This window comes from Oryza brachyantha, chromosome 1 (assembly GCF_000231095.2).
Source record: "Oryza brachyantha chromosome 1, ObraRS2, whole genome shotgun sequence".
Taxonomy (NCBI): Eukaryota; Viridiplantae; Streptophyta; class Magnoliopsida; order Poales; family Poaceae; genus Oryza; species Oryza brachyantha.
Genome location: NC_023163.2, coordinates 13,021,066 through 13,036,593, shown reverse-complemented (window position 1 = coordinate 13,036,593; position 15,528 = coordinate 13,021,066). Strand labels below are relative to the sequence as shown.

Here is a 15,528-nt window from a genome sequence, read left to right as displayed (position 1 = left end):
GAGTTAAGAAACCCGATACAGGTTAGTACTCCAGGGCATAGTATGATTTCGGACTTTTATAGCCCTAATGTACCCATAGAAATCCAAGGGACATCTTTTCTAGCCAATCTCATCCTTCTCGAATCCAAAGACCTAGATGTCATTTTGGGAATGGACTGGCTTACCAAGCATCAAGGAGTGATTGATTGTGCCAAACGTACCGTCATCTTGACCAGTGAAGGCGGTGATGTGGTGACTTATCAGTCGTCGGAGTCAGTAATAGTCGGAACAAGTCTGAATCAGATGGAAGCAGAAGAGCAACCTTCAGAAGCAGCCAAAGACCCGAAGAGGTTGGAAGACATACCAGTGGTTTGTGAGTATCCGGAGGTTTTTCCAGATGATCTCACAACGATGCCACCAGAAAGAGAGATCGAGTTCCGTATCGATTTGGTACCGGGAACTGCACGATCTATAAGAGACCCTACAGGATGGCAGCTAATGAGATGGTAGAAGTGAAGAAGCAAGTGGATGAACAACTTCAGAAAGGTTACATCCGACCGAGCACCTCGCCTTGGGGAGCCCTAGTTATTTTTGTTGAGAAGAAGGACAAAACCAAGAGAATGTGTGTGGACTATCGTGCTTTGAACGACTTCACCATCAAGAATAAGTATCCTCTGCCACGGATTGATGATCTGTTTGATCAGTTGAAGGAAGTCAAAGTCTTCTCCAAGATTGATTTGAGATCAGGGTATCATCAGTTGAGAATTCGGGAAGAGGATATTCCCAAGACAATATTCACTACTCGCTACAGCTTGTATGAATGTACGGTAATGTCGTTTGGACTTACTAATGCTCCAGCATTCTTCATGAATCTAATGAATAAGGTGTTCATGGAATACTTGGATAAGTTCATCGTCGTCTTCATTGATGACATTCTTATCTACTCCAAGTCAGAAGAAGAGCACGAGCAACATTTGTGGATCGTGCTAGGGAAGCTAAGAGAGCACCAGTTGTATGCCAAGTTCAGCAAGTGTGATTTCTGGCTTCGTGAAGTGAAGTTCTTAGGTCATGTGATCAATGCTCAAGGAGTAGTAGTGGATCCCAGTAATGTGGAGTCAGTGACCAAGTGGACCCCACCTAAAATGGTCTCCCAGATCATAAGTTTCTTAGGACTTGCGGGTTATTACCGCCGGTTCATTGAGAATTTCTTGAAGATAGCCAAGCCAATGACACAGTTGTTGAAAAAAGAAGAAAAAGTTCAGATGGTCTATCAAGTGCGCCAACAACTTTGAAGAGCTCAAGCGAAGATTGGTGTCAGCACCCGTGTTGATCTTGCCAAATCAGGCGAAAGACTTCCAGGTTTACTGTGATGCCTCTAGATCAGGACTTGGATGTGTGCTGATGCAAGAAGGAAAGGTGGTTGCTTATGCCTCTCGTCAGTTGAGACCACATGAGGGTAACTACCCGACCCATGAGTTGGAACTAGCAACCGTAGTGCATACCTTAAAAATCTGGCGATACTACTTAATTGGTAACAAGTGTGAAGTTTATACGGATCATAAGAGTCTAGAGTATATCTTTACACAGCCGGATTTGAACCTCCGCCAGCGAAGGTGGTTGGAATTGATCAAGGATTATGATCTAAGTATTCATTATCATCCAGGCAAAGCAAATGTAGTTGCAGATGCTTGGAGCCGGAAGAATTACTGCAATGCTGTTGTATCAACGGAAGTTTGTGAGCAGTTGCAGCAGGAGTTTGAACGACTAAATTTGGGTATAGTCGAACAAGGTTTTGTGGCAACCCTAGAGGCGCAACCAACTTTGGTGGATCAAGTTCGTCAGGCCCAAGCAATGGATCCAGAAATGACAGAACTAAAGAGGAATATGCGAGTTGGTAAAGCTTGAGATTTTTCAGAAGATGAACATGGAACAATCTGGATGGTAAACCGGTTGTGTGTACCAGATAACAAGTAACTAAAGGAGTCGATACTTCAAGAGGCTCATCAAACCCAGTACTCTATGCACCCCGGGAGTACAAAAATGTATCAAGACCTGAAAGAAAAGTTTTGGTGGGTCAGTATGAAGAGAGAAATTACAGAATATGTCGCCCTGTGTGATGTATGTCAACGAGTCAAAGCATAACACCAAAAGCCAGCAGGACTGTTGCAGCCTCTTCAGATTCCAGAATGGAAATGGGAAGAAATTGGGATGGATTTCGTCACTGGTTTACCGAGGACCGCTGCCAGTCACGACTCGATTTGGGTAATCGTGGATCGATTGACAAAGGTCGCTCATTTCATACTGGTTCACACCACCTATTCAAGGAAGAGACTAGCCGAGATTTACTTGGCTAGGATCATGTGTCTACATGGAGTACCTAAAAAGATTGTTTCTGACTGAGAAAGTCAGTTTACTTCGAAATTTTGGCAGAAGTTACAAGAAGAATTGAGAACCCGGCTGAATTTCAGTACAGCTTATCATCCGTAGACGGATGGTCAGACAGAAAGGGTAAATCAAATTCTTGAAGACATGCTCAGAGCTTGTGCCCTCGACTTTGGTGGAACATGGGATAAGAATTTGCCGTATGCAGAGTTCTCATACAATAACAGCTATCAAGCCAATTTGCAGATGGCACCTTTTGAGGCTTTGTATGGCCGTAAGTGTCATACACCCCTTTTCTAGGATCAAACAGGAGAACGTCAAGTTTTCGGAACTAAGGTTTTGAGTTAGGCGGAAGAAAAAGTTAGAATAATCTGCGAAAGGTTGAAAACAGCTCAAACCAGGCAGAAGAGTTATGCAGATAACCGCCGAAGGGACTTGGCCTTCGAAGCAGGAGACTACGTGTACCTCCGCGTCATACCTTTGCGAGGAGTACACCGGTTTCAGACCAAAGGAAAGTTGGCACCACGGTTCGTGGGACCATACCGAATAGTGGAACGCATGGGAGAAGTTGCGTATCAGTTAGAACTCCCTGCTAACATGGCCGGAATCCACGACGTGTTCCATGTGTCGCAACTCAAAAAGTGTCTACGTGTTCCTGAAGAGCAAACCAACACCGAGCACATCGATCTACAGGAAGACCTGACCTATGTGGAGAAGCCAGCACGGATTCTGGAAACCTGTGAAAGGAAGACGCGGTACCGTGTGATCAGATTCTGCAGAGTTCAGTCGAGTCACCACTCAGAAGAAGAAGAGACTTGGCAAAGAGAAGATGAGCTCAAGGCCGCCCATCCGCACCTCTTCGCCAGCACCTCCGAATTTCGGGGTCGAGATTCCGTTTAAGGGGGTAGGTTTGTCACACCCGGAGTTTTATCCTAAGGCTAAATTCGTAATTTAAATTCATAAATAATAATTGGCTTAATTAACTCAGGAAAAATCTCTCTAAAGGAAGTAATTTAATTAAATCGAAGTTCGCAAATCGATTAACTGGATTTAAACTCGAATTGAAGAAGTATAAAATTTTACCAAACAAATTAATCTAAAATTCGGTAAAATGGGGCTTTCCTTTTTCCCTCCTTTCTCTTCCTTTTTCCCCTCCATCCCAAATTAGGCAGAAGTCCAATTTTTCTCCTCTCTTTTTCCTTCTTCTTCCTTTTATTTTTCCCCTCCTCCCTCTCCCGGCCCAGTCCGGCTAAGCCGGCCCGATCCCTCCTCTCCTCCCGCGCGCCTCCCCTTCCTCCCTACTGGGCTGGCCACAGCCGCGGCTCGGCCTAGCTCCCCGCCGCCCCGCGCGCGCCTCCCCTTCTCCTCCCCGCCTGGGCCGCCGGCCGCTCAGCCCAGCGCGCCCGCGCCACGCGAATCCGCGCCGCCTCCCCACCGCGTCCGAACCGAGCTCCGCGCCGCCGCTGCAACCACCACCGCAACGGCCACCGCCGAGATCGCGTCGTGGCCGACTCGGTCCCCAACGGCCGTCCCCGCCCTAGCCGCGCCACCCCCTATAAATCCCGCTTCCTCACGCGCCGCCGCCACCTTTTCTTCACCCACCCAAGCCGCCGCCGTGCCCGCCGCCGTCGCCGATTGATCTCGTGCGCCTCCACCGCTCCCGCTCGCCGTCGGCCGTCAAGCCGCGTTCCGTGACATCGCCAACCCGTCGGACCCGTTCCCGCCGCCGGTAGGCCGTCGCCGTTCCCCCTCTCCCTCCTTTTCCTCTCCGCGGGCCATCACCGAGGCCGTCGTCGCCGCCGCGCGCGTGCGCGCCTTGGGCGTTGCCGTCGCCCCTCCGCCCGCTGTCTATGTCGCCTCGTCGTCGCCGTGGTGGCCCCGCCGCCGCCGGAGCGCCGCCGGGCCCGGCATGTCGTCGCCGCCTCCTCCCTGAGCCGGCACCGTCCTCCGTTGCCCTCCTCTTGGTGCGGTCGTCGTCTTCGTCGTCGCCGCCGGTCGCACCGTCGCCACCGCGCTCACTCGCATCGTCACTGCCACCGAGTTGCGCTCGCTCACGTCGTCACTCCACCGCCGCCGCCGAGTCGTGCCGTCGTCGTCGCCCCGCCGCCCGCTCATCGCCGGCGTCGTCTTTCCGCAGCCGAGGTTGCCTCCCCCTCCTCTCTGTTCTAGGGCCGCCGACAGGTGGGCCCCATCTGTCGGCTGCTCCTTTTCTCCCCCCTCTCCCTCTGCCATGCGGGCCCCAGCCGTCAGCCGGCGCCGATCCCCTCTCCTCTCTCCTCCCCTTGGGCCCCACGCGTCAGTCCCTCCTCCCCTCTCTCCCTCACCGACAGTCAGCGCCACCTCAATCCTCCGTGACGTCAGCAGCCCTATTAATTGCGCAATAATTGATTTAGGACTTTTCTGTTTAGTTAAAAAACCCAAAAAACTTATAAAATTCATATCTAATTCGTCTAGTCTCCGTTTAGGTCCATTCAAATTTCATTAAATTCATAAAATTATCAAGAATCCATTAAAAATACTTTCTTTTACTATTTTAGTAGAGTTTGTGCCTGTTTTATTTATTTTTGTGCTTTGTTGCTTAGATTCGGACCCCGCCGAAGAGCCGGTTTATTTCGAGATCGTCGCTGAAGTTCCCCAGGGGCCAGAGTAAGGCAAGTGGCACTCATCTTTGATCATATTGAACCTATTATTGCAAATTCCCCGCTTTATTTATTCAAATATGCATTGTTTTGATTAAAGTATTTATTGTATTTATTTTTGGGTAATCCTTATTATTGTGCCGTTGTTTACCCAACTTTACTCATGCTGTACCAGGGGTAACTTGATTAGAGTTAGGCCTAGGTTAATGCTTAGCCATGCTTAGAACAAGTAGCTCATGGGATCACACTTAATCATTACTAGTTCTGAATAGCTGTTAATTGTAATTCATTACCCGATTCGTATTAATGTCAACTAAAATATTGCTAATGGTGGGCTGTGGGTGCATGATTTTGAGAGTCGCGCCCATGGCATTTAAGGACCGGTTCACGGGAAACCCTGGAAGTAAGTTAGTGCTAACCACATGTCGAATGGGTAAGGTGAGATCTGGAGCATGGCTTCGAACTATTTGACCTATCAAGGCAAGGGTAGGCGTGATGGAATATGGATGGGCAATCGTGGTGTAACGAAAGCCTCTGCTGCTTCTGGATCTACCAAGGCAACAAGAGAGGACTGCCCGACTTGGTGTAAAGGAGGGGGTGAAACCTGAAGTGCGGTGCGATTGAATAGGGAGGGTTATGTAATGGGTCCTATCACGGTCTCCTTTCCGGTATGCCATGGTGGTATGTCGGCGCACGTTCAAGTGTAGTGGAGTCATGTCTTGTGGGTACAGTAGTACACCTCTGATCAGAGTATAATCTATTCGAATAGTCGTGCCCACGGTTATGGGCGGACTCCCAGCTTCACTGTAATTAGTGAACTTTTAATGACTTGGGTAAACTAGTTTTCATTTGGGACTACTACAACGTGGTGTAACGTTGAGTAGTGGTTGGGTCTGTCACAACGTGGTGTAACGTTAGATAGTGTTGTGGTATTTTACAACTGTTATTTACTTATTCTTTAATTTATTTTAATACCTTTATTCAATTCAATCCCTGTTATTTATTTAAATGCTACTTTATTGCAACTAACCCTAGCCTGTCTTTGATGATCCTTATGCATCATTTATTACTCTTTTTTCATGTTGCTTGTTGAGTACGGTGGTTTGAACTCACCCTTGGCCTATTTCCCCCTCCAGAGCTAGAAGTTGAGTCTGATGGAGGTGACTCTCAGGAGTGAGCTGGTCTACCATCGAAGTTTGCCTGTGGACTGGAGCCGTATCCGCTGGAGCTAGTTTACCATATCTTTCCGCTGCATTTTCGTTAGAATAAGTGTTATTTTCAGTTGTTTCTAAGAACAATGATTATGTAATCAACATTGTCTATTTGTGTATCTTGGCTGGTCCTGAACAGGGATTTTAATACACAATTAAGTTCAGAAATTCATGTGAGGAATTTCTAGGCGTAACACAGGACAATTCTTTATGGTTGTACTGAAAATTGATTAAGTGACATACGCTTACTGATTTGGTGTAGACCAAGTTTTATTGCTTGCTTCCTTTTTATTATGACAATCACTTTATGCACCACTCAATTCTACTAAATCGCCATGATCAATATTTGTTTTACTTTTTGAGTAATTAAGTTGCTTACTTGTTTTGTATTCTAACTCAATCTACACGTATAACCACTTGAGATTAATTATGTGATTGTGATGGATATATGTGTGTGTGTGAATGGATATGTATATATGTGATGAATAATATATGGATATATGGATATGTGTGTGTTTGTGTTTTTATAGTGGATGCCAAATTTGATATATAGATCATTTGTGTATGTCATATCCTTTACCTTTCTGCAGGTCAAGTTTGGAAAAAGATATAGTAGTCCCTCTGGTTATAAATATTTAACACTACTAATTTTGAACATGACTTTTGATCATTTATCTCATTTGAAAATTGAAAATTTAGTGCTGCTATTAAAAAACATAAGTTATACTTAAAGTATCATCTATTAAGTAGGAGTACATCTCAAACAAAATAAATGGCACTTAGCTTCTTTTTTTTTATACGATGAATGGTCGCATGTCATGTCCACGCATCAAATATTTATGATAGGAGAGATTACAGGTAATATATGTTCATGTAGAAGTACTAGAAGGGAAGTCACAATTGAAAGGCGAATTTAAAGTTCGTGAAGAAAGGCGCACACAAGAGGTATCGTACAGTGTCCTTTCCACTCCTCCAAATGCAAATAAACACCATGAGGGATCGATCATCAGTTCGCGAGAATTATAGAGGAGGAAGAAACAAAAAAGCTAAAAATTTAAAAACCAACAGCCCCCATTGACTTTGCATTACTAGATACACGTCGCGCCTCCAATTCCCCTTCCCTTCTCCTCCTCTCCTGATCGCTCTTAGTTAGACTCGAGCTGCGCGTACCACACCCCCTGGATCTTCACGTCCTTGGGCACCTTGGCGCCGAGGTCCGTGTCCGACGGCTGCACGCTCTCGAAGACGCCGATCACCTCGCCGGTCTCCGGCTTGCTCTTGGTCACGCTCAGCGTGATGTTGCCCGTCGACGACGAGGCGTTCTTCACGTTCTCCTTCGCGAGCTCCTCCTCGTCGCCCCTGCCTCCGGCGGGGAGCGCCACCGCGTTGTCGTAGCCGGTGGAGCCGCCGCGGCCCTTGGGGTCGAGGAAGGAGGAGCCACGGTAGCTTGGCACGAGGAAGGGCCCGCTGAAGCTCTCTGGCTTGCCGGTGGCCACCAGCTGCTTGATGGTGAAGAGGAACGGCACGCGCTCGCCCCCCGGCAGCTGCACGGTGACGGCGGCGTAGTCGATGCCGTCCTTCTCCTCGAACTTGATGTTGCCGTCGGCGCTCACCTCGAGGGGGCCCTCGATCTCGTCGAGGGTGTAGGTCAGCCGGGTCATGAGCTTCGTCTTCTGGAACTCTGGCGGCGCGTTCTTCGCGATGCCCTCCGCCTTCACCGTGAACGACGTCGGCTCCAGGCAGAACTTCTTCACGTTGTACTTCCCGGACTTGAAGGGGAAGGTGTCGACGCCGCCGTCCACCGTCGGGCACTGGTTCGCCGTCCCCGTCCCCTTCACCTCCATGTACGTCTTGCTCTGGATCTCGTCGAAGGTCAGCCTCTTCGGCGCGCCCTCCGCGCTGGCGCCCTGCAGCGAGCACCACCACCATGCCCCAACAGCTAGCGTTAAGCTATATACGAACACGACTCGCACGCACGGACGTCTCCACCATGGCCTTGTCCACCATGGCTGCGTGCTGGGTAATTAAATTAGGCGTTACCGAGACGAGGAGCGCAGAGGTGGCGAGGGCGAAGCCGGCGAGCTTGGCGGCGTCGGCGCACTTGCTGGCGACCTCCCGGATGTCGGACTGCAGTGAGCACGAGACCCTGCAGCCGGCGTCGACGCCGAACGCCCTGGCGACGTGCGACGAGGGGCGCGACGGGAGCGCGGCGGAGGAGGCCGGTCGGCCGCCGAGCTTGGCCGGCTGCATCAGGGTGGCCGCGGCTTGGAGTGATGCTGCCATCGTCGCGCGTGGGGGTGGAGTGGTGTGGCGGTGGCCGTGCGTCGTGAAGGGCGTTTTGTGCGGGCCGGGAGAGTGTTATCTACGGGCAGCCAAGGAACGGGGAGGATAAGAGGATCGGATAAGGCGTGGCCTCCCATTGGTGGCTTGGGGCTATGGTGGTGCTGAGCTGGACGCCGACGTGGCATGCCCAGGTGCCACTCCTTGCCACCCGGCCCCACGTCGTGTGATGGGGCGTGGTGTCTTTTATTTGTGGGGGCGCGCTGCGAAGATCCTAGCTCCACCCAACGAGGGGCTGCCACCTCAGGAAAAGAAGAGAACGCACCAATTCGCTTGGCAACGAAGGGAGTGAAGGGAACCTAGAGGAAATGCGGAAGATTATGGGCTCCTTTGCAATGACAGGTCCGGGTGTAGCTAATCACCACACGTAAAATGAGAAACATCATTAGTATATGATTAATTAAGTATTATCTATTTTAAACTTGAAAAATGGAATAATATAATTTTTTAAACAACTTTCATATAAACATTTTTAGTAAAAAATATATCATGAGTAAAGTACATGGTCGGTCCTTAAACTTGTGGCATGGTATCACTTAGGTCCATAAATTTAGAAAATGCACGTTTATATCCATGAACTCGTTTTAACGTCTAAAATCATGGACCTGGATGGTACATTAAAACGAGTTCATGGACCTGGATGGTACATGAAAACAAGTTTAATGGATCTAAACGTGCATTTTCTAAGTTTATCGATCTAAGTGGTACTGCGCCACAAGTTTAAGGACCGACCATGTACTTTACTCATATATTATTTAGTAGTTTGAAAAGCGTGTACACGGAAAAAGATGAAGAGATTAGCCCGGTGAGTCTCCTTCGAACGCGCCCTATGATCTCCTCCATAAAACCACGACATGTTGTCAAAATGCGATAGAAAGAATGGAGAATGGATATTAGAAATAGGCTCCATTCGGCAGTGGTGTTGTTAGCCCGCGTGGAAAACACGGTAATAGATTAATATATTATTAATTAAATATTAAAAATAAAAATTTGAAAAATAAATTAATATAAATTTGTAAAGCAACTTTACTATAGAAAATTTTTGCAAAAAATATACTGTTTAGCAGTTCAGGATACGTGTCCGTTGAAAACGAGGAAATCTGTTTTTGTTAAGAAGGGGACAAGAATGGGGGGAGGGGCTTAGAGGCCTTCGATTTAGGGTTGGCAATGGGGCGGGGCGAGGCCGAGGAGTGCTGGAACGACCCCGGCCCCGAAATGGGTCCCCGGCCCCGAATTGCCTTTCGGGGGGAAATCCCGCCAGGTCCCCGACCCCGAACGGGGCCCCGAATTCCCAAAAACGGCAATCCAAACCCCAAATGCAGAGGCGCTCCGATCTGGGGGACGGAGTACCTACACGGGAGAGCAGGAAGGGCGGCGTCGTGGCGTCGGTCGGAGACGACGGCTTCACGGCGTCAGCGTCGCGCCGTCGTGGCGTCGGTCCGGCGGTTCGGTGCCCGGTTGCGGCCTCCGTAGGTAGCGCCGCTTTGGTCTGTTCGGTGGTCGGCAAGGACAACCGGTCACGGCGGGGACGTCCGGTGGCGGCCTCGTGGGACTCGCGGCTTGCAGCGGGGACGGCCGGTCACGGCGGGCCGGTGACCTGGCCCTAGGGGGGCAGTGGACTGGCAGCCTGGCGGCGGGCGGTGGCCGTCGTCCGAGTGGGAGAGGCCGGAGAGACTGAGAGGGAGACCGAGAGGAGAGAGTGGGAGACCGGGCGGTGGCTGACTGCCTGACTGGGTACTGGGTGGCTAGGGTTTGGTTAGTTGGAGGTAACCCTAATGGGCCGAATAGGGGTTTTTTCTTTTTTTTTTTAATTTCGGGGCCCGCGGGTAAGAAATACCCCCGGCCCCATCCCCGAATATTTCGGGGCCCTGGCCCGATTCCCCGCGGGGAGAAACCCCCCACCCCCCCGCCCCGGCCCCGTCGGGGCCCGCCCCAGCGGGGATTTTGCCAACCCTATTTCGATTTCTTTGCCCCTGACCGGCGTTCTGTTTATATTATATTTTTTGACAGAAGTAGTAATAGTAGCCAAAAGTGAGATGATAACGCAGGACAGGTTTTGTTATCTTGTTTGCGGACAAGCTAACGTAGAATTGTTAGCTTGCATGGAGAGGGGCTGTTCTTGTCAGAGATTCGTATGCTTGTGGACTTGTGGTACGGGTGCTGGAATAAGACTGTGCATCTGTGATGAATATGCTTCAAATGAAGATTAGCGGTAATTGGTCGAACTGACATATAGTGGTAGCACAAATCAAGGGCCTAACGTAACTGCTTCAGAGCACTCACAATACAGACTCTACTTAGTTTCTAAGTCTATTTATTACTCATATATTTATTGTATTTTGCTGATGTGATAGTATAGTTATGAAAGAAAGAGTGAGGGAAACCAAAAAATCATTTCTCGATAAGAAATGGAGTCTACATTTCGTTCGATAAGAAATGAAGTCTACATTTCGTTCGAGGACGGAAGAAATCACCACAGCAGCGTTGGGAGAGGACAGCGTCCTTTCTATCGATCCCGTACACCCGCGCCACCCACCGCTGCCGCAGCCGCGACTCCTTCTGCGCATGCCCGCGCGGCCTTCATCCGCGCGCGCTCGCTTCTCCCGCGTGCCATCTCCCGCGCGCGCTCGCAGAGGTGATGCCAGCGTTCGTCGCCAAATTTTCGAGGGTGCGCCCCAGCCGCCTCCCGCCCTCCCGGTAATCTCCCTCCCGCCCTCTCCTGCCATCCTAGTAATCTCCCTCCCTCTGCCGCCCATCTCCCATCGAGTTTCAGATTCATACTGAGGTCCATCCGTAGCTCCCTTCATCTCCTTTCCCCATCCACTGTAACCCTAAAATAATCCCAAATCTCAGAGATGAATCGATTAACGAAGACTGATTCTCGCCGAGGTAGAGGTGTCCCTAGAACCCATCCTGAAGGTGCTGCAACCGGTGGTCAAGCTGCTGCAACGCATCGTCAATCTGGAGCGATTGGTGTTCCTCAATATGCTGCAACTTGTGCTCAACCCGTTGGTGGATGGTGGCCAGCATCTTCTCCTAGTGAAGGGTAAGTGAGATTTAGTTCAATGAGATTTCAGGTATACAGAACTACACTTATATGCAATAATCTTTGCCATGGATTTGATGTCCACAATCCTTTAATTAATTAGAGCATATCATGCAATTTTGGTGAAGATATATATAATTAGAGCATGGGAATTCATTTTGTTTTTGCAGTTTATACCCACCAGGAGGGTTCACAAATTATCTGCAATCAAACCCATTTCCTAACCATTCTAATGGAAATGAAAATTTTCACTTTGTTGGTGCTACAATGAGTCAGTCTTCCATGTCACCAATTGACTTGAATGCTACAAGAACTCCCTCTCCAGCACAACACTCTGATTATGTAGATGAACAAGAAACTGAAACAATTAACGTGGATGAGGAGCTTAGAACTGACAAGCGTTTGAACTGGTCGGTTGGTGAAGATAAACGATTGGTAGGTTCTAACAATTAAGGGATTTGAAACAATTAAGAAGATAAATGATTGTCTTATTTCATTCTGTGTTTTTTTCTTTATGTGATTGTAGGCTAGTGCTTGGTTGCATAATTCAAAGGACCCAGTCGATGGAATTGGCAGGAAGGCAGACAAGTATTGGGCAGATGTTACTGAAGAATACAACAAGACAATAGAAAGTAGCCGTAAGAGGAACCGGAACCAACTGAAAATACGTTGGGATCGTTGCAAGAAACCATTAACTGATTTTCATGGATGTTGGGTAAATACAGGTAGAGTGTGGTAGAGTGGGATGAGTGATGATCAATTGACTGACAAAGCATTAGAGGTTTATGCTAGTCAAAATAGTGGTAAGGCCTTTCATCTACTGCATATGTGGAAGGTAGTACGTGGTGAGCAGAAGTGGTCGGCATATCTGAATAGGTTGAAGAAGGAAAAGGAAAAGAGTGCAAATTGTAACCCAGCTCAACTAGTCAATTTGGAATTAGATGGAGAAAAACGACCTATGGGACACAAGAAAGCAAAAATTGAACGCAATAGCTAAAAGAAGCCAGCTGATGCTTTATCTGATTTTAGTGGAAAGCTTGAGAAGTTCATTGAAGCAACCAGCAAGAATAGGGAAGACAGAGAGAAGATGACTGAAATTCAGCAAAGCTTAGCTGATAAGAAGATACAAGCAGCAAAGTTAGCTCATGAAGCAGCTCAGGAACAAACTAAGTGTAAAACGTTAGAAACTTACACACAACTGCTACTTGCTCCTACTGATCAGCTTAGTGCAGATGCTTTGGATGAGAGAAAGATGGCTCTGGAGAACATGATAATTGTTTTATTTCCTAAGGTACGACCCTGCTTGCTAACTGATGCCTTATTGAATTGTTTATTTAAACCCTAGGAACTAATAACTGCTAGACTTATTACTGAAATTGATTTTGCAGTAGCAGGTGTGACCATGCAAACAAATTATTACTCAATTTTCAGTTTCCAATATCAGGTGTGTACCTCTTTCCACTATTTTTTTTGTGAAACTGAAATGCACACCCACTTAAATATGTACTCTGCCCACTAGTTTTTGCATGCAAGTGTGAATTGTTTCCACTACACAGTGTGGATGCCTGCCAATAATTCTTGTGATGTGAACTATTTGCACTAACTTTATGGCATGCAAGTGTGACCTCTTTGCATTCTCTGCCATTTCTGCTACTGCTGCTATATATACATAATCACAACCACGTCTTCTTTGCTACCCTCTCTTCTCAGCTGCCCTCTCTTCTCTCTTGCACACTCTTCTTTGTTGTCCTATTTCTGTTGCCCATGGATGGAGATAACCACATCGACCCTGCTGATCTGTACTCCATGGATGACTACCTTCAGGAGCAAGAAATTATAGACCCTGATGACTATTTTTAAAACTTTTGTCAAAGTTCTATGTGGAGTGTGTTTTTAAACACCATTGGGATGCTTCTGGTGGTATATTGCTCATCATTTGTATTTTTTGATGCTTCTTGTGATATATTGTTGTACTGTTTAATTTCCAGTTCACTTGTGACTTGTGACGATTAGCTCTTGACGATGTATGGCTGTTGAGATGTGTACAGTGGATCACATAGTGATATGCCACGGCTAATCAGCTAGCTCTGTGCTGCACTTTATCTATAGAAACTACTACTAAATTTTGCATTGAGGAGCATGGTTTCTTGTTGTAAAGTCTTTGAGGTATAGAAACTATGGATAGAGTCTGCATTGGGAGTGCTCTCAGGAGGTGAAGCTTCAAAAAAAAAAGGGGCGAGCAGGTACAATAGCAGACTATAAGTCAGCTATAAACATATTTTAAAGAGATAAGAGAGAAGAGTGGTGAGCTATTAATTTGTAGTCAACTGTAGCATGGACTCCAAGACGTATTGTGTGTATGATATGTGACAATCTATTAATACTTTGTAGGTAACTATTGTATGAATTGGTTATACTATTGAACTTGCTCTGATAAAGTTGCTTATGAATTAACTCAATTAGCTAGAAGGACAGCATTGTGCACTGTGGAGGTTTTATGCCCCTACCTGTATATGAAATTAAAGATATAAATATGTAATGTACGATTGTAGTATGTCTCTAGCTAATTAAAAAAACGATGATAACCTTATTCGACACTAATGGGGTTATCTGGGGGGTAGATAGAAATGTTGGCAGCTATTTGTTCGATTTTCATGATATAGAGAAATTCCATATAAACCTCCACCGACAGAATAATGATTATCCCATTATCTAAAATACAATATGACAATATTCTAGATGAGCAGTAAATACATGTGGTGGCAAGCATGAAGCAAATATCGATGGTATGATAGGAATATAGGTTACTCAGGTTTGGGCTAGGGCCGGCTCTGTAATTTTGAGGGCCCTAGGGGAATTTGGTGTTGTTTATGTTAAATATTTTTTGTTTGTAATATATATCGTTTAACTATTTATCCTCTAAAATAACACAAATAAAAACCATTAACATGATAAACCGACTATTAAGTCTGAAGAGTCTCAGTTCTAAATTTTAAGAAATAATATTGACAATAAATTGAAAACTATAATAAAGAAAATAAAAAAAGTAAATCAACAAAAAATAATTTATAACTAACTATTTTATTTGTGTTCATAGCGAATTAAAAGACAATGCTGGAAAAAATAAACTACAATACAAACGCCTTAAAATCAACTCTAATATTAAGTTTCAAAATTCAAATTTTAGCTACAACAAAAAAGTCAACAGTGATAGAGCTATTAATCTTAACTAATAGATAATCATCGTCTAAATAGTTTCGTAAGTGGTAAAAATCAAACCACATGAGCATATAAATATAAATTTAGTTGGTGCCCTTCTGGCTGGGGCCCTAGGTGGTTGCCCTTCCCGCCTAGGCCCTCATCCGACCCTGGTTTGTGTTCTCAAGGATGAGATAATATCACACTCTTGCTTGTTTGTAGATTGATACTTAGAAAAGTTGTGCAATGAGTACAATGCATGGCCTGATAGACCGTAGTCCCCAAAGGAACACCTACCTTACCTCATATATTGGGGAATATGGTTACAAGATGTAGATATCTAACCGAATATGACTAATCATCTATCATATGTAAACCGACCATGCCCGACTGGTTATAAAATCCAAACATAGAAACCTGAGTTTTACCATATAACTAGTCGTGTACTACACATGTTCTATCTTTATATCTTCCTTCAGTTCTTGGAACCTCATTCTCTACACGAAAACATACAATGCACGAGTATACCCTTATCTGATATCCCACACAATACAATAACAACTTAAAAATGTTTTCTATACAACACAACTTTAAAAACTAGGGCCGTGTTCGGCCAAGCCAATAAGATATCTAACTACTCTATTTTTCCGCGCGCACGCTTCCCGAACTACTAAACGGTGTATTTTTTGTGAAAATTTTCTATAGAAAAGTTGTTCTAAAAAGTCATATTAAT

The 15,528-nt window shown here is 46.3% G+C and overlaps 2 protein-coding genes across 8 annotated transcripts; one reads left to right on the top strand and one right to left on the bottom strand.

The window, feature by feature from the left end:
* Positions 1-7,063: 7,063 nt before the first annotated feature.
* LOC102710247 (oxygen-evolving enhancer protein 1, chloroplastic) lies at positions 7,064-8,549 on the bottom strand. The gene is made up of 2 exons (XM_006644143.3): positions 8,252-8,549; positions 7,064-8,118 (listed from the first exon to the last, which is right to left on the bottom strand). Exons 1-2 carry the CDS (start codon positions 8,492-8,494, stop codon positions 7,357-7,359), a joined length of 1,005 nt encoding a protein of 334 aa, XP_006644206.1. The 5' UTR covers positions 8,495-8,549; the 3' UTR covers positions 7,064-7,356.
* Positions 8,550-10,991: 2,442 nt separating this feature from the next.
* LOC102709966 lies at positions 10,992-14,134 on the top strand. 7 transcript variants are annotated; one of them, XM_040521269.1, is made up of 6 exons: positions 10,992-11,248; positions 11,445-11,597; positions 11,768-12,032; positions 12,124-12,888; positions 12,992-13,041; positions 13,586-14,134. In XM_040521269.1, the coding sequence occupies exons 1-4, from the start codon at positions 11,190-11,192 to the stop codon at positions 12,334-12,336; spliced, it is 690 nt and encodes a 229-aa protein (XP_040377203.1). In that variant the 5' UTR covers positions 10,992-11,189; the 3' UTR covers positions 12,337-12,888; positions 12,992-13,041; positions 13,586-14,134. The 7 variants fall into 7 exon arrangements, 6 of the variants coding, with proteins under 6 accessions (XP_040377203.1, XP_040377195.1, XP_040377199.1 ...); XM_040521261.1 differs by having other exon boundaries at positions 12,986-13,041; positions 13,586-14,129; XM_040521265.1 differs by lacking the exon at positions 13,586-14,134 and adding an exon at positions 13,308-13,579 and having other exon boundaries at positions 12,986-13,041.
* The last annotated feature ends 1,394 nt before the right edge of the window (positions 14,135-15,528 follow it).